This window comes from Dendrobates tinctorius, unplaced genomic scaffold (assembly GCF_039654945.1).
Source record: "Dendrobates tinctorius isolate UK_male_01 unplaced genomic scaffold, ASM3965494v1 ptg000162l, whole genome shotgun sequence".
In the NCBI taxonomy this organism is placed as follows: Eukaryota; Metazoa; Chordata; class Amphibia; order Anura; family Dendrobatidae; genus Dendrobates; species Dendrobates tinctorius.
The window spans coordinates 18,925,052-18,951,593 of NW_027361829.1; the positions used below are offsets into that span (position 1 = coordinate 18,925,052).

The 26,542-nt window shown below is 44.4% G+C and overlaps 1 protein-coding gene across 2 annotated transcripts in view; it reads right to left on the minus strand.

The window, feature by feature from the left end:
* Positions 1 to 26,542, minus strand: part of DDC (dopa decarboxylase) — a 402,495-nt gene that overhangs the window by 100,099 nt on the left and 275,854 nt on the right. For both annotated transcript variants that reach the window (XM_073549875.1, XM_073549874.1), the window contains exons 9-10: positions 20,141 to 20,208; positions 4,905 to 4,981 (exon numbers count right to left, since the gene is read on the minus strand). In XM_073549875.1, coding sequence (XP_073405976.1) covers positions 4,905 to 4,981; positions 20,141 to 20,208 — 145 coding nt within the window. The remainder of the gene's footprint in view (positions 1 to 4,904; positions 4,982 to 20,140; positions 20,209 to 26,542) is intronic.

The following is a 26,542-nucleotide window of genomic DNA, read 5'->3' on the forward strand; positions in this document are numbered from 1 at the left end:
CACTCATGCTGTCGCCCTGTCTCGAGCAAGACACGCACCACCGGGGAAGAGTAGGGATGAGTCATTAGAGGGGGAAGAGGTTCCCTGGTTCTGAAGGACCGCTGAGATGGCGTCGGCCACGCTGGACCAGATGCAGGTCCCGATATGAAGGAGTGCTGGGGAGATCCTGAGACAAATGGGTGCAGTTACAGCAGGAGGACCGTGAACTCTCCTTATTTAGGCACTGGGTGACAAAAGGGGAACTGCCTAGTCCAGAACAGTGAAGTGCCTTGACTCCAGAAGCATTGAAGATCTTCCGGCAGTGGGAGCAGATGAGAAATGGACTACTATACCGGAAGGTGCAACTCCGGGAAAGTCTGGAAACTTCCTGGCAGGTGGTGATACCAGAAACAGTACTACCTGTACTAGTTCACGACGCTCATGAGAGAAGGGCTCATTTTGGCCCTGAGAAAATGTTTCAATGGCTCCAACAGTTTGTTTACCATCCACAAATGAGAGGAGCAATTGAGGAGGCTTTCAGGCTTTGCCGGGCCTGTGAGTTGGCCAAGTCCCCAGAACAATGGGCTCCAGTGCAGACGATAGTGACCTCCGCTCCTCTGGGACTGTTGACGGTTGATTGCTTAATGATCAGGCCAGTTCATCAGGCATATGAACACTACCTAGTTATGATAGACCACTTCACGAAATTTGCGGTGGTGACACCCACCCGAGATCAGATGGCTGAGACAGCTGTGTATGCCATCCGCAAACACTTCATCCAGGTGTACGGGTGCCCACAGCGGATCCATTCAGATCAGGGAGCGTGTTTCTTGGGCAAAGTGAAGGATGAATTACAGCGGATCTATCAGTTTGACAGGTCACCTACCACACCATACCATCCTCAGGGGAACAGGGCCTGCGAACGATTTAACCGTATCCTAATTCAAATGTTACGGACTCTGCAAGATGATCGGAAGGCCAGGTGGCCAGAATATGTCTCTGAACTTGTGTGGATATACAACAACCGAGTCCATCAGACCACGGGCCACATGCCTTAGGCTGGGTTCACATTGCGTTAGGGGGCAATGCGCTGACGGATCCGTTACATAGCGGCACTAACGCTATGTAACGGACCCATTAATGCCGCCATTGCGTGCAATGAATGTAGCGCATCCTAACGCATGGCAAAATCGGCATGCATTAGCAAGTATGCGTTAATTCATGATGCACCCTCGAACGCTGCTTGCAGCGTTTTTGGGTGCGTTGGTAGTAATGCACAGCGAACGGACCCGTTCACTGTGCATAGAACTGTAAGGGCTAACGCTAGGTAGTGCATGGTACCCGAGCGCTACCTAGAGTTAACACATACCGTTAGCGCTAGGTCACAAAAGATGTCAAAATTGACATCAGCGTTAGCGCATCCATTTAACGGATACGTTAAACGGATGCCCTAATGCAATGTGAACCTAGCCTTATTCCTTGCTGTTTGAGAGAGCAGGAAAGGACATCATTGAGCTGAAGCTGGATCCAGGGGAAGACTACCCTTGATCGGGGGTGTCTACCTGGGTCCCAGAGCATCGCCACCGGTTACAGGCCCTACATAGTCTGGTGCTGACCCGGCTCCGGGAGCTTGAACATGTGCAGAAGCTTCCTTTTTGGTGAACAGATCTACAGGTGGGCGATCGAGTATTGGTGAGGGACTAACGTCCCCGTGACAAACTGGAGAACTGATAGGAGTGTAGACCCTACAAAGTGAAGCGTCAAGTTGGTGTGGAGGGTCCTGTGTATGAAGTTCTTCCAGAAGGAGGGTAGAATGCACCCACTCGTGAGCTCCATAGGAATATGCTCTGGCCATGCCTTTCTCAAGATCCCAGACGAAGGGAAGAACCTTCCAGAGCTTCCGAAGAAGTCCCTCCAGTGGCAGTCGAGGAGGAAAAGGAGGATCTCGAACAACCATCTGAAGGTACGGCCAAGGGTCAGGATCCTGAAATTCCTGGGGACAACATTGTGGCAAATGAAGATTCTGTCCTGCCCCTGTCAGAAGACTCCACTAACCTTCCAATCTACATTGCTCCGAGTGAACCATGGCTGGCCAGCAACCCATACGGTATAATCAAGACCAATTTGTCTGGCGGCAATCCGCTGAAACTGAAAGCAAGCTTCCCAGTTGTGTTCCAGATGCCTCGCCTGTGGAATGGCAAGTAAAAAGAGTGGGGGGTGTAAGAAGGTGAGACAAGACAGAAGCAGCGTTGTGTGGTGTCATTTAAGGCTGGAACTATCGGGGCTGACACCACTGCTAGTGGGGGAGATTTCCCCTGGGAGGAAGGAACCATCTGGTCAGACAGCAGGGGGCACTGGGTACTTAAGGGGGACTGACCGTTTGAACAGGGCAGACTTGGCAGGAAGGCGACAGGAGACAGTTGACTTCTTCTCCGCAGCTCCTACTTACGACTCCCCGTCTTCCAGACCTCCATGTGCTGACTTACAAAATGCCCCTGACGTTATTCAGTTATCGTTTGTGAGCAAACCACTGGATATTGTTGTTCTGGCTAGGATACCGTTGGCACAGCCTAGAGACTACTCTGAGAGACTGCAAACTGTTGCAGACAGTGCACGTGCTTGCGGCTCGTGCCCGGCACCATTCTTGGAACATTCATCTAGAGGATTGTTTCCATGCTACAAAGCATTAAAGACAAAGAGGATTGCATCCTTCGGCACTGTCGGGCGACAGTGCTATTCCTTCTTGCGGAACAGAGCCAGAGACTTTGTGTGCCATTTGCTACTCCGCCATGAGATATTCCAGCCTTTCCTTGCCAGAACTTCAACCGATAAGTGCACTGTTTATTTGTATATTTCTTTTACCCTATTTCATTGCCTCCCTGCAAGGAGTATTGCTGTGAACTACTGTTTAGTAAAGACTGTGTTAACCCTTCTCTGTCTCCGGTTACTCTGCATCATACGAACTGCTTCTTCCTCTTACATTAGTGCCACCACATCTGGAATACCACATCTGGAATATACAGTTCAGTCTCTAGGCAGAAGTTCAGAAAAAAGATGCCTTGAAGCTAGAAAAAGTACAAAGGAAAGTCACAAAGCTGGCAAAGGGAATGGAGGATCTCAGTAATGCTGATTGATTAGTCCCTTCCCCACATATGACTTATTATTACGTTAATTCTCATGTACCATCTTTGATGCTGGCTCCAAAAATAAGCCCTCATGTAGCTAAGGCTAATTTCACACTTGCTTTTTTTTGCAGCGCGTTTTTCCCGCAAAAAAACGCATTGAAAAAACGCATACAAAAGCATACAACTGCTGCGTTTTTTTCAAGCATTTTTATGAGCATGCATGAAAAAAACGCAGCGTTTTTATGCGTTTGTATGCGTTTTTAGTGCGTTTTTACCGCGTTTGCGTTTTTCCAAACATTAGGTGGCCCCTCACACTAACCCAAACCATGACTTTACTAACCCTAACCCTGACCCTAACCCTAACCCTAACCCTGACCCTAACCCTTAACCAAACCATACTTAACCCTAACCCAAACCCTAACCCTGACCCTAAACCTAACCCTAACCCTAACCCTGACCCTAACCCTAACCCTGACCCTAACCCTAACCCTAACCCTGACCCTAACCCTTAACCAAACCATACTTAACCTTAACCCAAACCCTAAACCCTAACTAACCCTAACCCTGACCCTAACCCTAACCCTAACCCTAACCCTGACCCTAACCCTGACCCTAACCCTTAACCAAACCATACTTAACCCTAACCCAAACCCTAAACCCTAACTAACCCTAACCCTGACCCTAAACCTAACCCTAACCCTAACCCTGACCCTAACCCTGACCCTAACCCTAACCCTAACCCTAACCCTAACCCTGACCCTAACCCTAACCCTGACCCTAACCCTAACCCTGACCCTAACCCTTAACCAAACCATACTTAACCCTAACCCAAACCCTAAACCCTAACTAACCCTGACCCTGACCCTAACCCTAACCCTAACCCTGACCCTGACCCTAACCCTAACCCTAAACCCCCTTAACTAACTCTAACTCTAACCCAAACCCCTAAATTCCATGGTTAACAAAAAAAAACGCATGTGCAAAAAAACTCATACATAAGCATGCCAATGCGCACATATGCGCACCCATAGACTTATAATGGGTGTCTTGCTGTAAAAAAACGCATTGCGCGCGCATGCGTTTTTTTGAGGCAAGTCGGACGCCCAAAAAATGCAACAGGATGCATTTTGTGCGCCCGAGCGCATACCGCAAAAAAACGCATGCACGGAAAAACGCGTACAAACGCATGTGTATGCGCACATAAGCGCATCCCATGCAAAGTATAGGAAAAAAAAACGCATGCGCTATTTAGCGCTAAAATACCGCGAAAAAAAACGCAAGTGTGAAACCAGCCTAAGTGGATAGAATAGTAATGGTTCTTGGAAGAAGGAGAGGAAAGGGCAAAAATGCAAAAAAAAAAGACAAAAATCACAAGAAAGAAAGTCTCAATCTCTAAAAGAGACAGAACTTTACTGTGATAACTATTATTCTGAGCAACAGTCTATCTCCAGAGCTGGTCATAGCTAGAATCATTGTTGGTTTCCAAAATTCTTTAATGCTTTTAAGAAGAAAATAAATAGTTATGAACAAGTGTAGCATTCTTGTTATGAATGTTGAAAATACTCGATTGACACTCAGGATCAGGTGGGAAATCCTGCCCTTTGGGGCAGACATGATTATACATTATGGATGTACCGAACTCCATTGTCATTTTTTCCCATCCTTTGATTGAACTTGACAAACGTGTCTGTTTTCATCTGTACTAACTGTGTAACTATATAAACCAACTTTTAACCAGAGGCATATTCATACTCAGAGGGATAAAATGGCTGCTAATTAATGATTGATAGATTTACTCACCTGATTCTTGTTGATCATATTGAAGGTAAACAGGATCAAGTTTAAATGCACCAATTAGATCTGATCTCTTCCTTACCCTATTTTATGCAAAAAGATTTGTTAGTAGATAACAGTACTTTGTCTTACAACGAATTAACAAGTACATTATTGCAGACAAAATACACTGTCCATAATTCATGAATGTCCACTCTTGAGCATCATTTTTTATATAAAAAGGGTTATTTGTATGCTAATTAATTTACTAATGTACAGTATCTTTATAGAAATCAAAGGTTCATTTATCTGATGCAGAGCTTTATATTCCTTGCAGAGACTCAAACTTAAAACATAATATCTGCCTGTATTAGAGCAGTATTTATTAAACCATGATGTATGAGTGGTGGAGATGATCTTCTGCTCTTTGACACCCCAAGTGGTTAAATGTGGTTAAATGTATTTTACCGTATATTGCTGTATGTTATCTGAAAGTAAAACAATCTGGGCCTGTAGTTTAGTCAAGGCATAGTTAACTGTAATGGCTGGCCCAGATAAGGGAGAGGGAGCTGAGAGTTAGTGACAAAATCAGGAAGTGTCGAGTTAGGTGAGAGGGTGGTGAAGTGACAGCAGCACAGTCACAGGCAATAGGCTGCAAGGGACAGCGTGGGCCTGTTACTCGGGGCAGTTAGTTGCCAAAGAATCCTTCCATGGGAGTCAATCTGCCAGCCTGGGAATCTTGAGATGGACATCAGGGCCTTTGGACGCACTAAGCTGGAGGGATAGATGGACTCAAACTATTGTAGGCAGAGGGTGATGGAATCTGGGTGCACTTCTTGTAGTGGAGAAGAATTCCTAATGCTAGAGGAGAGCAAGATGGATGCTTTACCCATACAGAGAACGGTGCTGAAGTTTAATCCAGTACCTGTGTGAAAGACTGTAACACGTTGGGCCTTATCCTATATGCCTGATTGTAATGGCCGTAAGCTGCGAAGTAAAGGTTTGACTGTTTTTACTAATTCAGTGTCCCCTGAATGGTTTGCTGCGAAGGTTCTGGAAGATGAAAGCCTGGATCCAGTGGAGGCCTATGTACCACAAGTAAGTGTGATGCATCCACACACAGTAACACACCGGGACTGGGACACATTTTACCTGTAGGGTGCCAGAACGTGCAGAACAAGCAGCTCGTCCACGACTGCCTCGCTCAGGCACCTTACAACTGCATGAAAAAGGTGGATCTAAAAGGTGCTTTGCAGACACCCTTGTTGTTTCCACTTATCAAGATATTATCACAGGTTTTCCTTGTGGGAAATTCACAAAATTACCATGCTAGGTGGATACAAAGGGACTTGTACAGACAATATCAGACTTTACAGAATAACACAAGCAGGCAAGTTTACAATGTATTATTATTATCTGCAAATCATGAAAAAATGGAAACAAAATTTTCAAAACATGTTGATATGTTCAGTATCAAGTATGAAAGCCACACACAGAAATACATGTGCTTACACACCTTAACATGCTATCAATGAGGTTATTAATGGTTGTCTGAGGAATGTTCTGCCTCAATGAATGTACTTTGGCATGCATGTCAAGATCTGCAAGGAACTGCAGATACATAGTTGTCATGGGAGATTTCAACTATCCAGACATTTGTTGGGAATCTCTCTCAGGCAAAACTAACAGGTCAAGGAAATTCTTATCCTCTCTTGCTGACAACTTTATATTCCAAAAGGTAGGGGAGAAAACAAGGGGATCTGCTACCTTGGATCTAATCCTTATAAACAGGAAGGAAATGGTTGAGGAGGTAAAAGTGGCTGGGACCCTAGGAGTTAGCGACCATGCTATTTTAGAATTTTGGATAACTAGAGGAGGAGGACCTGTGAAGACTGAGATGTCAAGGTTAGATTTCAGAAAAGCAGATTTTAAGGGATTCAGAAAGAGAATTGGAGGGATCCAATGGCTGGATATCCTTAAGGACAAAAATGTCCAGGAAGGATGGGAAATCTTGAAAAATGAAATTCTTAAAGCACAATCGTTAACAATTCCGAAAAGAGGGAAGAATAGGAAGCATTTAAGGAAACCAGGATGGATGAACACAGAACTTAAGCACATGCTAAAAAGGAAGAAAGAAATGTTTATAAAATGGAAAGAGGGAGGCATATCTAAAGAAGAATACAATGCTGTCTGCAGAACCTGCAGGGCACGAATGAGATTATCTAAAGCTGACAATGAATTGAGGCTTGCAAGAGACATCAAAAGCAATAATAAAGGATTTTGGGGATATGTCAAAAGTAAAAGAAAAGTCAAAGATGCTAAATGATTTTTACAGGATGAAAATGATGAAATGGTAAGACAGGATGTTGAGAAGGCCGAACTTTTAAATTCCTATTTTGCATCTGTTTTCTCTCAGAAAGGAAATGTAACATCAACTATTCTTCACTGTCCTATTAAGGGAATAGAAGATTCCAGGATATCTATAAATGAAAAGATAGTGAGGAAACACTTAGCTAACCTAAATTAATTCAAGTCTCCAGGTCCAGATGAATTACACCCCAGAGTATTGAAGGAGATAGCAGAAGAAATTTTTGAACCGCTCTCCATAATCTTTGAAAATTCATGGAGAACGGGAGAAGTCCCAGAAGACTGGAGAAGAGCAAATGTTGTTCCTATCTTCAAAAAGGGGAAGAAGGTGGACCCAGGCAACTATAGGCTGATGAGTCAGACTTCTATACCAGGAAAGATCTTTGAACAAATTATTAAACAACATGTATCTCAGTACCTGGATAAGAATGAAGTGATTAAACAGAGTCAGCATGGGTTTGTAACTAATAAGTCATGTCAGACTAACTTAATTTCCTTCTATGACAGAATCACTGATTGGGTGGATCAGGAAAATGCTGTAGATATAGTATATCTTGACTTCAGCAAAGCATTTGACAAAGTATCTCACACAATCCTCATTGAAAAAATGACTAAGTATGGAATGGACAAGGCAACTGTTAGGTGGATTCATAATTGGCTTAGTGATCGGACCCAAAGAGTGGTCATAAATGGCTGCACATCCAGTTGGAAGAATGTCTCAAGTGGGGTACCACAGGGCTCTGTCCTGGGCCCTGAATTGTTCAACATCTTTAGCAACGATTTAGATGAAGGAATTGAGGGTAAACTGATTAAATTTGCTGATGACACAAAGCTGGGAGGGATAGCTAATACTAGAGAAGAGAGAGGATTCAAAAAGATATAAATAAACTTGAGCAGTGGGCAGCAACTAACAGAATGGTTTTTAACAGGGAAAAATGCAAAGTACTAAATCTGGGCAATGAAAAAGCATATACAGAGTGGGAGGAAAAGGGCTAAGCAACAGCACATGTGAAAAAGACTTGGGTATACTAATAGATCACAGACTGAATATGAGTCAACAGTGTGATGCAGCAGCAAAAAAGGTAAATGCAATTCTAGGATGTATTAACAGAAGCATACAGTCTAGATCACGTGAAGTCATTATTGCCCTCTACTCCTCTTTGGTCAGACCTCATCTGGAATACTGTGTCCAGTTTTGGGCGCCACATTTTAAGAAAGACATGAACAAACTGGAGCAAGTTCAGAAAAGAGCGACCAGAATGGTGACCGGTCTGCAAACCCTGTCTTATGAGGAAAGGTTTCAGGATTTGGGAATGTTTAGCCTGCAAAAGAGAAGACTGAGAGGAGACTTAATAACTGTCTACAAATATCTCAAGGGCTGTCACATTGCAGAAGGATCATCTTTATTCTCATTTGCACAAGGAAAGACTAGAAGCAATGGGATGAAACTTAATGGGAGGAGACACAGATTAGATATTAGAAAAAAACTTTTTGACAGTTAGAGTGATCAATGAGTGGAACAGGCTGCCACGAGAGGTGGTGAGCTCTCCTTCAATAGAAGTCTTCAAACAGAGGCTCGACAGGCTCGACAGATATCTGTCTGGGATGATTTAGCAAATCCTGCCAGATGGCCCAGGAGGTCCCTTCCAACTCTTCGATTCTATGATTCTATGATTCTATGCCAGCAGATCTTGATGATTTGTATGCTTAAATGCCTTCAGCTTCGCAGGACAATCCACAGAAAGTCAGTAATACCCTCAGTGACAGCAAATCAAGATTAGAAATGAGAGAACCTTTTAAGGTTCGGTTTGATTTGCCCAACATTTAGACGTTCGCTGAACATGTTCGCCAAACAGTTTGACGAATGTATCTGACCCCATTAAATTCAATGGTCGGTAAAACCAGACGTATACACAACACCTTAAACTTTCTAAACAGCTAAAATTAGGGACAGACACCATGAAAAGTAGCATCAATTGATCCACAGTAGAAATTTGCAAACAACACAGCAGCAGTCAGCCTTGGGCCATGCATCAAATATCAGGGTCTGGTCCAGAATTTACAGCTTGGAATTGAAGTATCAATGAGGACCTGGTGGTTAAGGGAGCGGTGTAAACCTTCTTAGCTGGGAGACCTCGTACCTTATGCAACACCTCCTTTTTTTTTTCCAGCCACACTCAAATGGCACAAACATCAGTTTCATACAGTAATATTGGTAGAAAAATGTAAGGAAAGAAACACAGGTAGTTGACTGAAAGTAAGCACAGGCCTGCCTGTCTCGGAGCTCTACTTACACAGGCAGCACACCAGATGGAGACTCAGCTTGGCATCTCCACATTTAAAAAGAATAAGTGTCACGCACCACTAAAGTGGCATCAATTTCCACAGAGAAGAAACAGTATAATAGGCCTCTGACACACCTTCTTCTACAGGCAACCCATCAGATAGAGACAGAAGAGTCATATTATAATATATAGTGATTTATTTTGACAATCTACTACCTATAGTTTGACATAATTGCATTAAAATATGTATTAAATGGGACCTGACAGGAGATTCATGCTGCCTAAACCATGGCAGCATGAATCAGAAGCTGCTTGCATTATTGCAGCTGTCTACGTGTTACTCTGAAATGCTGTAGCAAAGATCATAGGCTTAGATATAACTAATAAGTAGCAGTTTATTAATTACTGTATACTATGATTATATAGTGGTGCATAAGTGAGGTGCGAAACACAATAGGCTTAGACACAAAAGTTCAATTGACAACATCACACACAGTAGGCTATTCTGCACCAAATAAACAATACAGCACCATACAACCAATTTAGATTCACCGGCAAAGCAACAGAGCACTGCACAGGATAGACTTGCTCAGTGGATGCGTAGCACTTTTTGAACTAACATGCTGTTAGATACATGGACATAGCAATAACAACAAGACTGTGAGCCATGACACTGCTGATAGCAAGAAACTTGGAATCTGGAGCCGTGTCCTAATTAGTGTTGAGCATTCCGATACCGCAAGTATCGGGTATCGGCCGATACTTGCTGTATCGGAATTCCGATACCGACTTCCGATATTTTTTCAATATCGGAATTCGGCATCGGAATCGGAAGTTCAGTTGATTGACGGCCTGACGTCATCATGATGCGCGGTGTGTGCGCATCATGATGCGCCGTCATTTCGGGCCTTCCGGGGGTCTCTGCCGGCCTGCCGGGGGGCTGTGCCGGCCTGCCGGGGGGCTGTGTGGACTGCCCGGGTTCTGTACCGGCCTGCCGGGGGGCTGTGCCGGCCTGCCGGTGGTCTGTGCACCCTGTGGGGGTCTGTACCGGCCTGCCGGGGGGCTGTGCCGGCCTGCCGGGGGGCTGTGCCGGCCTGCCGGGGGGCTGTGTGGACTGCCCGGGGTCTCTGCCGGCCTGCCGGGGGGCTGTGCCGGCCTGCCGGGGGTCTGTGCACCCTGTGGGGGTCTGTACCGGCCTGCCGGGGGGCTGTGCTGATGTCCGGGGGTCTGTGCAAGCATCGTCCGATGGGACTACAAGTCCCATCGGGCGATGCCTGCTACCATGACAGTGATTGACACATTAGCCAATGATGGGACAGTAGTAGTCCCATCATCCGGCTAATGTGTTAAATGTTAAAAAAAAAAAAATAAAAAAAAAAAATACTACATACATACTACATGCTACATACATACTACATATATACTACATACATACTACATACATACTACATACATACTACATGCATGCTACATACATACTACATACATACTGCATGCTACATACATACTACATACATACTACATACATGCATGCTACATATATACTACATGCTACATACATACCACATACATACTACATGCATGCTACATATATACTACATGCATGCTACATACATGCTACATGCATGCTACATACATACTACATACATGCTACATATATACTACATACATACTACATATATACTACATGCATGCTACATACATGCTACATGCATGCTACATACATACTACATATATACTACATACATACTACATATATACTACATGCATGCTACATATATACTACATACATACTACATATATACTACATGCATGCTACATATATACTACATACATACTACATATATACTACATGCATGCTACATATATACTACATACATACTACATATATACTACATACATGCTACATATATACTACATACATACTACATATATACTACATACATGCTACATACATACTACATACATACTACATATATACTACATGCATGCTACATATATACTACATGCTACATACATACCACATACATACTACATACATGCTACATATATACTACATGCATGCTACATACATACTACATATATACTACATGCATGCTACATACATACTACATGCTACATGCATGCTACATACATACTACATACATACTACATGCTACATACATACCACATATATACTACATACATACAATACATTCATACAATACATACATAGACATACAGTACATATAACATAGAGTAACATACTTACCAATACTTGTCACATTGTTCCCCGAAGCCATTGTCGTCTACGGAATAAATATTAACATAACAAACCACAAAAATACTCACCCACGATCCGAAGCAGTCCACGAGTGTGTCCCACGACGATCTTGGGTAGAGAACTGCAGCATCAGATGATGCTGCCGTTCTCTACGGGCTGCAGGAATCCAATGACGGAAGGTAGGTATCCTTCCGCACTGTATTCCTCCGCCACTTAAAAAAAAAAAAGTCCCTAGTCTCACTTTATGCCATTGCTGTGTGGGAAATTCCCACACAGCAATGGCATAAAGTGAGACTAGGGACTTTTTTTTTTTTAAGTGGCGGAGGAATACAGTGCGGAAGGATACCTACCTTCCGTCATTGGATTCCTGCAGCCCGTAGAGAACGGCAGCATCAGCTGATGCTGCAGTTCTCTACCCAAGATCGTCGTGGGACACACTCGTGGACTGCTTCGGATCGTGGGTGAGTATTTTTGTGGTTTGTTATGTTAATATTTATTCCGTAGACGACAATGGCTTCGGGGAACAATGTGACAAGTATTGGTAAGTATGTTACTCTATGTTATATGTACTGTATGTCTATGTATGTATTGTATGAATGTATTGTATGTATGTAGTATATATGTGGTATGTATGTAGCATGTAGTATGTATGTAGCATGCATGTAGCATGTAGTATGTATGTAGCATGCATGTAGTATATATGTAGTATGTATGTAGCATGCATGTAGTATATATGTAGCATGCATGTAGTATGTATGTGGTATGTATGTAGTATATATGTAGTATGTATGTAGTATATATGTAGCATGTATGTAGTATGTATGTAGCATGCATGTAGCATGTAGTATGTATGTAGCATGCATGTAGTATATATGTAGTATGTATGTAGCATGCATGTAGTATATATGTAGTATGTATGTAGTATATATGTAGCATGTATGTAGTATATATGTAGCATGCATGTAGCATGTAGTATGTATGTAGCATGCATGTAGTATATATGTAGTATGTATGTAGCATGCATGTAGTATATATGTAGCATGCATGTAGTATATATGTAGTATGTATGTAGCATGCATGTAGTATATATGTAGTATGTATGTAGTATATATGTAGCATGTATGTAGTATATATGTAGCATGCATGTAGCATGTAGTATGTATGTAGCATGCATGTAGTATATATGTAGTATGTATGTAGCATGCATGTAGTATATATGTAGCATGCATGTAGTATATATGTAGTATGTATGTAGTATATATGTAGCATGTATGTAGTATGTATGTAGCATGCATGTAGCATGTAGTATGTATGTAGCATGCATGTAGCATGTAGTATGTATGTAGCATGCATGTAGTATATATGTAGTATGTATGTAGCATGCATGTAGTATATATGTAGTATGTATCATGAAGTATGTATGTAGCATGCATGTAGTATATATGTAGCATGCATGTAGTATATATGTAGTATGTATGTTGCATGTAGTATGAATGTAGCATGTATGTAGTATGTAGTATGAATGTAGCATGTATGTAGTATGAATGTAGCATGTAATTTTTTTTTTTTTTTACATTTAACACATTAGCCGGATGATGGGACTACTACTGTCCCATCATTGGCTAATGTGTCAATCACTGTCATGGTAGCAGGCATCGCCAGATGGGACTTGTAGTCCCATCGGACGATGCCTGCACAGACCCCCGGAGCCTGCACAGCCCCCCGGCAGGCCGGCACAGCCCCCCGGCAGGCCGGCACAGCCCCCCGGAGCCTGCACAGACCACCGGCAGGCCGGCACAGACCACCGGAGCCTGCACAGACCCCCTGGCAGGCCGGCACAGCCCCCCGGCAGGCCGGCACAGCCCCCCGGCAGGCCGGCACAGCCCCCCGGAGCCTGCACAGACCACCGGCAGGCCGGCACAGACCACCGGAGCCTGCACAGACCCCCTGGCAGGCCGGCACAGCCCCCCGAAAGGCCCGTACAGACCCCAGAGAGGCTGTACAAGGGCAGGAAAGGGTTTTTCTTATTCCGATACCGGAAGTCCCATAGACTTGAATGGGACTTCCGGTATCGGAATCGGCGATACCGATACTTTTTTTAAAGATCGGCCGATACCATCCGATACGATACTTTGAAGTATCGGATGGTATCGCTCAACTCTAGTCCTAATAGAAAACAGCAGGCTGAGCTGCCAAAACCAAGATGACTTGTTCCATGAGCTGTATTTAGGATGACTTTCTCATAACTATGACTATACCTCCCAAGTTTGAAAGTTAAGAAAGAGGAGCACAAAGTGTAGTGTGCGGCGTAGCGTGCCATGGATATTAGTGGCAGTAGTCCGGTGGCTCTGGCTGACGGGATGATGTGATATATTAGGGGTAGTTGTCCGGTGGCTCTGGTTGATGGCTGACAGGATGATGTGGGATATTAGGGGTAGTAGTCCGGTGGCTCTGGTTGACGGCTGACGGGATGATGTGGGATATTAGGGGTAGTAGTCCGGTGGCTCTGGTTGACGGCTGACGGGATGATGTGGGATATTAGGGGTAGTAGTCCGGTGGCTCTGACGGGATGATGTGGGATATTAGTGGTAGTAGTCCGGTGGCTCTGACAGGATGATGTGTGATATTAGGGGTAGTAGTCTGGTGGCTCTGGTTGACGGCTGACAGGATGATGTGGGATATTAGGGGTTGTAGTCCGGTGGCTCTGACGGGATGATGTGGGATATTAGTGGTAGTAGTCCAGTGGCGCTGACAGGATGATGTGTGATATTAGGGGTAGTAGTCTGGTGGCTCTGGTTGACAGCTGACAGGATGATGTGGGATATTAGGGGTAGTAGTCCCGTGGCTCTGACGGGATGATGTGGGATATTAGTGGTAGTAGTCCAGTGGCTCTGACAAGATGATGTGTGATATTAGGGGTAGTAGTCTGGTGGCTCTGGTTGACAGTTGACAGGATGATGTGAGATATTAGAGGTAGTAGTCCGGTGGCTCTGATGGGATGATGTGGGATATTAGTGGTAGTAGTCCGGTGGCTCTGACAGGATGATGTGTGATATTAGGGGTAGTAGTCCGGTGGCTCTGGTTGACGGCTGACAGGATGATGTGGGATATTAGGGGTAGTAGTCCGGTGGCTCTGATGGGATGATGTGGGATATTAGTGGTAGTAGTCCGGTGGCTCTGACAGGATGATGTGTGATATTAGGGGTAGTAGTCTGGTGGCTCTGGTTGACAGCTGACAGGATGATGTGGGATATTAGGGGTAGTAGTCCGGTGGCTCTGATGGGATGCTGTGGGATATTAGGGGTAGTAGTCCCGTGGCTCTGACGAGATGATGTGGGATAATAGTGGTAGTAGTCCGGTGGCTCTGACAGGATGATGTGTGATATTAGGGGTAGTAGTCCGGTGGCTCTGGTTGACGGCTGACAGGATGATGTGGGATATTAGGGGTAGTAGTCCGGTGGCTCTGACGGGATGATGTGGGATATTAGTGGTAGTATTCCGGTGGCTCTGGCTGATGGGATGATGTGGGATATTAGGGGTAGTTGTCTGGTGGCTCTGACAGGATGATGTGGGATATTAGTGGTAGTATTCCGGTGGCTCTGGCTGACGGAATGATGTGGGATATTAGGAGTAGTTGTCCGGTGGCTCAAATGGGATGATTTGGGATATTAGGGGTAGTAGTCCGGTGGCTCTGGTTGACGGGATGATGTGGGTTATTAGGGCTAGAAGTCTGTTGGCTCTGGCTGACAGGATGATGTGGGATATTAGGGGTAGTAGTCCGGTGGCTCTGGCTGACAGGATGATGTGGGATATTAGGGGTAGTAGTCCGGTGGCTCTGGCTGACAGGATGATGTGGGATATTAGAGGTAGTAGGCCGGTGGCTCTGGCTGATGGGATGATGTGGGATATTAGGGGTAGTAGTCCAGTGGCTCTGGCTGACGGGATGAAGTGGGATATTAGAGGTAGTAGTACGGTGGCTCTGGCTGATGGGATGATGTGGGATATTAGGTGTAGTAGTCCAGTGGCTCTGGCTGACGGGATGATGTGGGATATTAGAGGTAGTTGTCCGGTGGCTCTGGCTGACGGGATGATGTGGGATATTAGGTGTAGTAGTCCGGTGGCTCTGACAGGATGATGTGGGATATTAGGTGTAGTAGTCCGGTGGCTCTGACGGGATGATGTGGGATATTAGAGGTAGTTGTTCGGTGGCTCTGACAGGATGATGTGGGATATTAGGTGTAGTAGTCCGGTGGCTCTGACGGGATGATGTGGGATATTAGGTGTAGTAGTCCAGTGGCTGTGGCTGACGGGATGATGTGGGATATTAGGGGTAGTAGTCCTGTAGCTCTGGCTGACGGGATGATGTGGAATATTAGAGTGAGTGTGGCTATGCGGAGTGGGCGGGGCAATACACTCAGCTTTATATATAGATATAATCATTATAATTTGTTATGATTAACCACATTTAGTTACTATGGCCGGGCAATGTCGGGCTTTTCAGCTAGCAATGATTATATTGATGGTCATTACATGTCCAAAGATGTTTTATTCCATATTTTGCTATATTTACTGACTTTAATCTAAATTACTATGTTGAATTGTTATAGGTCCTCTATAAATAATTTGACAATATGCAGTAAACTTTTGTGATGACTGCAGGTATTCAGCAAATTTTGTCTTAAATCTATGCATGTACAGAGGGGTTTTAGGCCTAAGGAAACATCTCACTGTGACTTGCATAAGTTTGCTACAAAAAAACCTTCAGATGAATGAAGTAGATTTTCGGTGTGCAAAAATTCTGCCATATGTGAATACACCCTTCTGCATTGCTCCTGACATTTATTATCAGGTTATTGTTTCCAATAAAAAATAGCATCTGCTGTTTAGTAAATTCACAAAACCAATAATCCTGCCTAACAAGCCATAAAGGCAACATTTAACATTTTTACTTTAAAGAAACTTTACATTGTACATTGTATATCATTTTGTACAGTGGACGTCTCACCGTGGCCTACTTGATGTTCATAATATATTCTTAGAAATTGTGATTCTAGAATTGGAAGTTTGCTGTTTAAGTAGTCTGAGTGTAATGCACATTCAGGTGAGTCAATTAGCTTTTTCATAACAGAGGCTAATACAACACATTTGTTCCTGTCTCCAGAGAGAAAACCTACATTGTTTGTTCTGAGCAACATGAATAATAGCCAGGCTTCAGAATTTCGCCAACATTTGTGTACAGTCTCTTTTCTGTTCAGCCTCATCTACATATATAATCACCAGTTGGCCGCTGTCCCCGAATCCCATAAGGCACCACGGCAGTCCCACTTGTGACGTCGCAGTTCGTGAACAGCCTTGCGGCCACCAACTGCGCCTGCGCAAGTGACATACGGTATATACTCGAGTATAAGCCAGCAAGCCAGTGGGAGAGGGGGAGTGGCAGGAGAGAGCAGCTGTGACAGCATACTCACCCACTCCTGGTGCAGTGGCTGCAACATTCCTGCATCTCTCTCTGTTTTCCTGGCTTCCAGCAGCACTTCCTGTATTCAGCGGTCACGTAGTACCGCTCATTAAAGTTTGGAATATGGATACGTCTCCACGCCCATAGGCGTGGAGTCCATACTCATTACTTTAATGAGTGATATTACCTGACTGCTGAATACAGGAAGAGCTGATGGAAGCCAGGAAAACAGAGAGCAATGCAGGAATGTGGCAGCCACCGTGTGAGGAGGACTGGGGAGGACAGAGGAGGCCGAGTGAGGCCCAGGAAGGATGAGTGAGGACAGGGGGAGCTGAGCCAAGGCACGCCATGCATACAGGATGGGACCAGGGAGCCATATATACAGGATTGGACCAGGGAGCCATGCATACAGGATGGGACCAGGGAGCCATATATACAGGATGGGACCAGGGGGAGCCATATATACAGGATGGGACCAGGGGGAGCCATATATACAGGACTGGACCAGGGAGCCATGCATACAGGATGGGACCAAGGAGCCATGTATACAGGATGGGACCAGGGAGCCATGCATACAGGATGGGACCAGGGAGCCATGCATACAGGATGGGACCAGGGAGCCATGCATACAGGATGGGACCAGGGAGCCATACATACAGGATGGGACCAGGGAGCCATACATACAGGATGGGACCAGGGAGCCATGCATACAGGATGGGACCAGGGAGCCATGCATACAGGATGAGACCAGGGAGCCATGCATACAGGATGAGACCAGGGAACCATGCATACAGGATGGGACCAGGGAGCCATGCATACAGGATGAGACCAGGGAACCATGCATACAGGATGGGACCAGGAAGCCATGCATACAGGATGGGACCAGGGAGCCATACATACAGGAGGGGAAGCCACACATACCAGGACAGGGGGAGCCACACATACCAGGACAGGACGGGGGGAGCCACACATATCAGGACAGGACGGGGGAGCCACATACCAGGACAAGGATGGAGGTAGCCACACATACCAGGAGAGGACGGGGGGGAGTCACATACCAGGACAGGGATGGGGGAGCCACATGCCAGGACAGGATGGGGGGAGCCACACATACCAGGACAGGGACAGGGGGAGCCACACATAGCAGGACAGGGACAGGGGGAGCCACACATACCACAACAGAGATGGGGGGAGCCACACACAGCAGGACAGGGACAGGGGAGCCACACATACTATGACAGGGATGGGGGGAGCCACACATAGCAGGACAGGGACAGGGGGAGCCACACATACCACGACAGAGATGGGGGGAGCCACACATAGCAGGACAGGGATGGGGGAGCCACACATAGCAGGACAGGGATGGGGGAGCCACACATGACAGGACGGGTTGACAATGCATACCTGGCTTATACTCAAGACAATAAGCTTACCAAGTTTTCCGTGGCAAAATTAGGTGCCTCGGCTTGTACTCGGGTCGGCTTATACTCGAGTATATACGGTACACGTCTCCACTATTCCCACGCAGGTGCAGTAACAGCCACGTCATTACTACGCATGTGCGGGAATAGTGGTGACGTGTATGTCACTTGCGCAGGCGCAGTTTGTGGCCGCGATTCCCGTGCATGCGCAGTAACAGCCACAACTGCACGCTCTACACACGCTGCTCCTGTCAGCACCATTAAGCATACACAAATGTTAATTTCACTGCACTCCCAATGCGATAGCATCTGTCCTTATTTCTAGTATTGAAATAAATAGCACTGGTATTGGATTGAAACTGGTCAAAAACCTTATGCTAAATATTATATCTATATTTCTTATTAATTATTGATTTAAAGAAGTTGCCTACTACTTGGACAACTCCTGTCATACCCTAGGTTTGGCCCTGATTTAATAAAAAAGCTGATACTCTCCTCCCGTGCCGGCGTCATTTCCACGCTGATGGCACTTGCTCTCCCCGGGGCTCTCATGTGGTTGTTTTGACACGTCACTCCAGCGGCCAATCAGTGCTGGCATCATTGTCTCCGCCTTTGGACAAATTAAACATGAAGAGGAAGCCCAGGCTACAACTGATCCGTGGTTTCCTTTTCATGTTTAATTTGTCCAATGATGGGAACAGTGACGCCAGCGCTGATTGGGAGCCGGGGTCATGGTCACAACAACAGCACGAAAACCCTGGAGAGAGCGAGTGCCGACACAGCGGGAACAGTGCTGGCATAGGAGGTGAGTATAGGCTGTTTTATTTTATCGGGGCCAAGTGTGGGGTATGAGAAAATGTTGTCCTACTAGTGGACAACCTCTTCAAGAAGCTATTCATAACCTATTGACAGACAATGTACATACGAAACATAAATGCAATATGAACACATTTTTGGGGAGTGGGAATTATTTTTCTGTTTACAAAGTAATTTAATATGTGTGCATCTGTGCCATTTAATCAGATAGTTCCCCAAAACGAGGTGTCAAACTCATGCCTACTGGTATCTAAAGGGGCACTAATCACCTCTCATAATCACATAAACATGACTGGTATGGAGACATATGTAAATAAGTTCTTAATTTCATGGTTTTTCTAAAAATATATCAATTTAAGCCTGACCTGGGTAGAAATGATACGGGCTGAAAAGTTGCATCTAAAATTGCAGCAAAGTTACTGCATATTTGCATTTATTTTACCTGACAAATTAAAGAATCGAGAAAAATAGGTGTAGCCAATCTGAAAATGTACTTATAGACTGATTTATCTGAAACCAATTGTTAATTAGGAAGAAATTAGTGACTTAAATGTATAATATGTATTCCAATTTTTTTTTAAAGACGTTCACTTTATAATACATTTTTGTCATGGAGAAATTACATTTTTAGCAATTACGTTATTGTTACTTACCAAAATGCTGAGCAGTCAAAGTTTACCAGCAGCCACTTGTGAGGATTAAAGTTGAAAGAATCTGCAAACTAAATTGATAAAAACATGAGAAAATGTTTAACTGTATGGAAAAATCAGTCACAAAAACATTCACCAAATGTGCAATTATACTGATTTTCAGGTACTTTGCTGCTTAAGTTACAGCCAGATCCATAAAATTTAACAAGTATACAAGCACTAATGGTTATTTTTTATCTTTACATCACAATAGAAAGCACCATGTCATCATGTAAAACCTCTGACGCATTTCGGAATAGTGTGTTTCATAGCCGTGTTTTACATCTTCTACAGTCTAAACATGCAGTACTTATATCACGCCACATCCTTCAAATTGCCAAGCCTCAATGCAAACTTCTCATTGATAGAAGGGTATCACATGAAAGCATAAAAACTAAAAACATTATATAAAATCAATAAAAAATAATTCATAATAGAGATTTAGGCAATAATTAAGACTTAGCTAATACTGATATATTAAAAAATAAACCTTTGAGGTTTAAGGATCAAAAAGGCATCCAACAATTGTATATTCAGTTGATTTTCTAAATGAATGGAACAATACATTGTCTAAATGTTATTTGGAGGTTATGTCTCTCATAATAACAAGAAGAGAAAATTTTATTAGAGATTACATGTGAAATTATAATGCTACCGGACTCAGCAAATAAGTGTGCAGAGGAATTCAGAAAAACAGACTACAGAATCAAAGGAAATATGAGTAAATTACAGTAGAAGAAACTATTATGGAAACCCAAGAGAAGTTAATTTATAAGGTACTGATGAATATCAAGCACATTCAGTATGCACATGGATTAAGATTATTATGGAAACATCAACTCCTAGATCCATATTAAAGTGTATGAATAGAAGACACCGACAAACATCACAAGTTAGTTTCAGCTCTACTGAAGGAGACATAATAGATTCCCTTCCAGGTGAACTAGAGAATAGAGGAAATTGAACTGATAAAGATTTTTGGGGGGTCAAGTTTAAATACACAGATGAGAAAAAAAAATGCCTCAACGAGAAGCACCATGAAATCTACTGGCTATCCTCGGAGAATGAAGAAAAATCACAAAAAGTGGTTAATATATGTCATGATCTAGACCGGGTTTTGGGTCTTGTGTCTCCTTTCCTGGTCTGGTCATTCAGGGGTTAACTTTCTCTGCCTCGTTACGGTGTCGGGTCTGCTATTTTTCTGCGTTGCATCCTGCAGGCAGTGCCAGTTACATTTCCTGCTTATGGCATGTGTAGCTGGCTCTGGTGAAACCCTGATTTGTCCTGCTGCGCTTAGCTGTCTTAGCCCATGTCTGCGATGCCTCTCTTACCCTCCCCGACTCTGTTTGTCCCTGTGTGTTTGGATTCCCCGGTACTCAACTCTGCTTTGGCTCTGACCTGATTATGTCTCTACCTTCTGGTACTTCTGCTACGGACCGGTACAGACCTTTTGGCGCTCCTCTGACTCTGTGTTTGGGATTCTCCTTGGTACTATGCTACTCTCTGGTATCGACCGGGCTTGTCTTACTATTCTGCTGCCACCTGGTGGTAGCCTCACTGCAGTTCTGCTGGTCTGCTCTGAGCAGGATTTCAGCCCTCTCTCCACTCTGCTGCAATCTAGTGGAGTTTGCATGTACCTGCAGTGCTGCAGCATGACATTATAACTGGCCCTAGACAGATTTTTTTCTCTTCCCTTGTTCCTTTCTTTATGGATCTGCTTCGCACCCTGGTAGATCAGATGTCTAATTTGACTCAAATGATGCAGGATTTGTCTGTGGAACATAGAGCCCTGGCCACTTCCCATAATCAACTCCAGAGGGAACTTACTGAGACGGTTAAGTCTTTTCAGGGTTCTATGACACAATCAGCCTGTGAGCACTCAGACACCATGGATGTCTTTTTTCACTCTCCTGAACCTACGGTCAGGTTCCCAGATATTTTCTCTGGAGAAATGGAGAAGTTCCATACATTCAAAGAGAGTTGTAAGCTGCTTTTCTCCCTTAGACCCTGATCCTCAGATGATGAGAGTCAACGGGTGGGGATAATTATTTCTTTACTCCGGGGGGTCATCAAACTTGGGCTTGCCCCTGAACGTATGTCTGTGGATAGGTTCTTTGCGGCTTTAGGACTGATTTATGATGAACCAGACCTGGTCAAGGTGGCAGAGGACGTGACCATGGGTCTCTCCCAGGGTAGACTCACTGACGAAAGGTATTGTTCAGAGAGTAGATGGATGTCCACCGAAGTTTCCTGGAATGACTCTGTGCTAAGATGTCAATTCAGGAGAGGACTGTCGTATCATCTTAAAGACACTCTGGCTCTCCATCCGCCACTCAACTCCTTGGAGGCCATAACTCAGGCCATTTGTATGGATCGGTGGTTTCGGGAGAGAGGAGTAATTCAGCGAGAGGTTCCTTTACATCCTGCTAATTCCGAAGTGATGCCGTATACAGAACCTATGGAGGTTGTCGCCACTAACCTCAAGGAGAAGGAGGGGATGCAACGACGTGAGAGGAGATTATGTTTTTATTGTGGAAGTCCTGGACATTGGAAAAAGGACTGCCCTTCTTGACCACTGACTAACAAGTTGCCGGGAAACACCAAAACCTGGGTGATTGCCGAGGAGGTCACCCAGATTCTCAGGTACCTTTTTCCTCATTTCAAAAGATTTTGTTGGAGGTGGAACTTTGTTGTGGGGATGGTTACAACCCCACTTCAACTTTTGTGGATTTTGGGTCGTCCATGAACTTCATTGAGTCAAGCTTGGTGTCCAAGATTAAGATAGGGACAGTTAGGCTGGAAACCCCAATCCATATCATTGCCATTGATAAGACGCCACTGGTTAAGAATATTGTTAAGTTTGTCTCAGAGGAGTTTCTCCTTAAGGTGGGTTCCTTGCATCAGGAATGAATTTCATATTATGTTCTGGATACTCTTCCAGTGGGACTGGTGTTGGCATTCCCCTGGTTACAGTTGAATAATCCTGTTTTTGACAGGGAATCTCGGGATATTGTAAAATGGAGTCCTAATTGTTCAAATGGTTGTCCTTCGGCTGTTCTGGTGTCGTCCGTTAATCTGGAGGGTATTCCGGAGTACCTGAAAGATTTTAAGGACGTGTTTTCTGAAAAAGAGCCTGAGGTCTTGCCACCACATCGTCCCTATGATTGTACTATTAATCTCATTCCAGATAAATAGAAAAATAGTCAGCTTACCTAAGCCTTCATGTCGACTCCCCTTAAAAGCCAACGCCTTTCACGGATTTGGTGGCGTAAACAATTCAAAATCCAGGAAAAAAAGAAAAGGATCCAGCAAATGGCGATATAGGCTAAAAAGTAGCTTTTATTCAAACAGGTTAAAAGAACTTTCGAAAGATCTTAATTGTCAGGCACATAATACCGTGTAGACAGATCTACACGTTTCGACGCAAGTCTTTATCAAGATCTGAGCACAAGTCTTACAGAAAAATCTCAAAAAGTCTTGTCAAGCTTACACAGAAGTCACATGATTAGGAAAGAATTAGCATAATTAAAAACATAAATTTAAAATAATGATAGAAAAAGTATATTAATCCTATTTTTTTAATATTAACATAATTATACTGATAGGAATATCTTAACATTGCTTACTAGAGATTTACATAATAAATAAATGAATATAGACACAGACTGAACAATTATATTTAAATACTAGCTGAAGAGCCCGGCGCTGCCTGGGCACAGTAACTAACTACGGTTAGTTATAACAAATTATAATGATTATATAGCTATCTATATATATACAGTATATATATATATATACTGTATATATATATATATATATATATATATATATATATAAAGCTGAGTGTATAGCCCACTCCAAATAGTCACATTCACTTTAATATCCCAAATCATCCCATCAGCCAGAGCTACCGGACTACTACCCTTAGTATTCCACATCATTCCGTCAGCCAGAGCCACCGGACAACTACCACTAATATCCCACATCATCCCATCACAGCCGCCAGACTACTACCCCTAATATCCCACATCATCCCATCACAGCCACTGGATTACTACCCCTAATATCCCACATCATCTCGTCAGCCAGAGCCACCGGACTACTACCTCTAATATCCCACATCATCCGTCAGCCAGAGCCACCGGATTACTACCCCTAATATCCCACATCATCTCATGAGCCAGAGCCACTGGACTACTACCCCTAATATCTCACATCATCCCATCAGCCAGAGCCACCAGACTACTCCCCCTAATATCCCACATCATCCCGTCAGCCAGAGCCACTGGACTACTACCCCTAATAACCTACATCATCCCATCAGCCTGGCATCAGAATCAGAGCGCTGAGTGGATTTGCCCTGACTCCCATACCAGGGATCCCTTTAAGAGGGGCCTTGGGTCTGAACCAGAGCGCTGAATGGATTTTGCCTATTTTCCATACTGGGGATCCCTTTAAGAGAGCCTAGGATCAGAATCAAAGCGCTGAGTGGATTTGCCCTGACTTGCATACCAATGATCCCTTTAATAGAACCCTAGTGTCAGAATCAGAGGGCTGAGGGATTTGCGCTAACTTCCATACAGGAGATCTCTTTAAGAGAGCCTGGGGTCAGTACCAGAGCATTTGAAGGCAATTGCCCTGACTTCCATACCGGGGATCCCTTTAAGAGAGGCCTGGGATCAGAACCAAAGCGCTGGATGGATTTGCCCTGACTTCCATACTAGAGATCCCTTTAAGAGGGACCTGGGGTCAGTACCAAAGCGCAGAGTGGATTTGCCGTAACTTCCATACCAATGATCCCTTTAATAGAAGCCTGGAGTCAGAATCAGAGCGCTGAGGGATTTGCCCTAACTTCCATACAGGAGATCCCTTTAAGAGAGCCTGGGGTGAGAATCAGAGTGCTGAGGGATTTACCCTAACTTCCATACCGGTGATCCCTTTAAGAGAGGACTGGGGTCAGTACCAAAGCGCTGGATGGATTTGCCCTCACTTCCATACCGGGGATCCCTTTAAGAGGGGCCGTGGGTCAGAACCAGAGCGCTGAGTGGATTTGCCCTATCTTCCATACCGGGGATCCCTTTAAGAGAGCCTGGGATCAGAACCAGAGTGCTGAGTGGATTTGCCCTGACTTGCATACCAATGATCCCTTTAATAGAACCCTGGAAACAGAATCAGAGGGCTGAGGGATTTGCCCTAACTTCCATACAGGAGATCCCTTTAAGAGAGCCTGGGGTCAGTACCAGAGCATTTGAAGGCAATTGCCCTGACTTTCATAACGGAGTTCCCTTTAAGAGAGGCCTGGGGTCAAAACTGAAGCGCTGGATGGATTTGCCCTGACTTCCATATCAATGATCCCTTTAAGAGGGAAGATGCGCCTATGGGACGGAGGATGTGTGATGGGTATATGGGCAGGGAGGGGGGGATTCCTTTCTGTCGTGCTCTCTGCTCCTTTCTGGGAGACAGACAATGGCTGGGAGCTTATGTTCCCAGCAATGGCTGGAAGCTAATGTTCCCGGGGTTGCTAGATTTCTCCCACCATGTCAGTGTCTGCTGAGGTGTTGTCAAGTGGGAAAACTTGCTCATAGCAACCAATCTCAGTTCAGCTTCTTTTAACCAGCTCTGGTGAAATGAGAGATGCTTAGTGATTGGTTGCAAAGAAAACTGTTGCTCATAGCAACCAATCATAGCTCAGCTTCTTTTGAACAACTCTGGTGAAATGAAAGTTGGTTCGTGATTGGTTGGTGATACACATACACACATTCAGTTTTATATATAGAGATGACATTCTCCAACATGATTTGCACACATCAAATATAGAAATCCAATATCAAAAGATTTTCTTATATATAATAAGCCACCATAGGACAAGAAAAAGAAATAAATTAGTATTGCTGATGTTGCAATCACATTAGGATTAGTCGCATCTGACAGATGCCATCTTATTTGACCTTTAATGGACAAGTAGTGCATCCTACATATTGCAATTTGCACTTTGTGCTGTAGTGAAACCTCCACCAGGGAGAGCTGGTGAGGGAAGAGAGGTTATACACTAAGAGCAGCAACCCTGAGCAACAGCACAGGTGCCACAGGTAACGACAGAGAATAGTCAGACGAACCGAGTCAGAAACTAACAGGAGCAGACGTACCAGAAGGAGCAGCAATACACGTAGTCAAAATACCAAAGCCGAGAGTCAGAAAGCCAGAACATGAGCACGGGGTCCAAAACGTGAGACGAAATACGTGGTCGGGGTACAAGCCAGGGAGTCAGATGCCAGAGAGGGAACGTAACAGCAGAGACGAATACCAAGAGACGGGGTCAGAAATCAGTCCGGGTCATACACGTGAATATCAGTCAAAGGCAGGAGG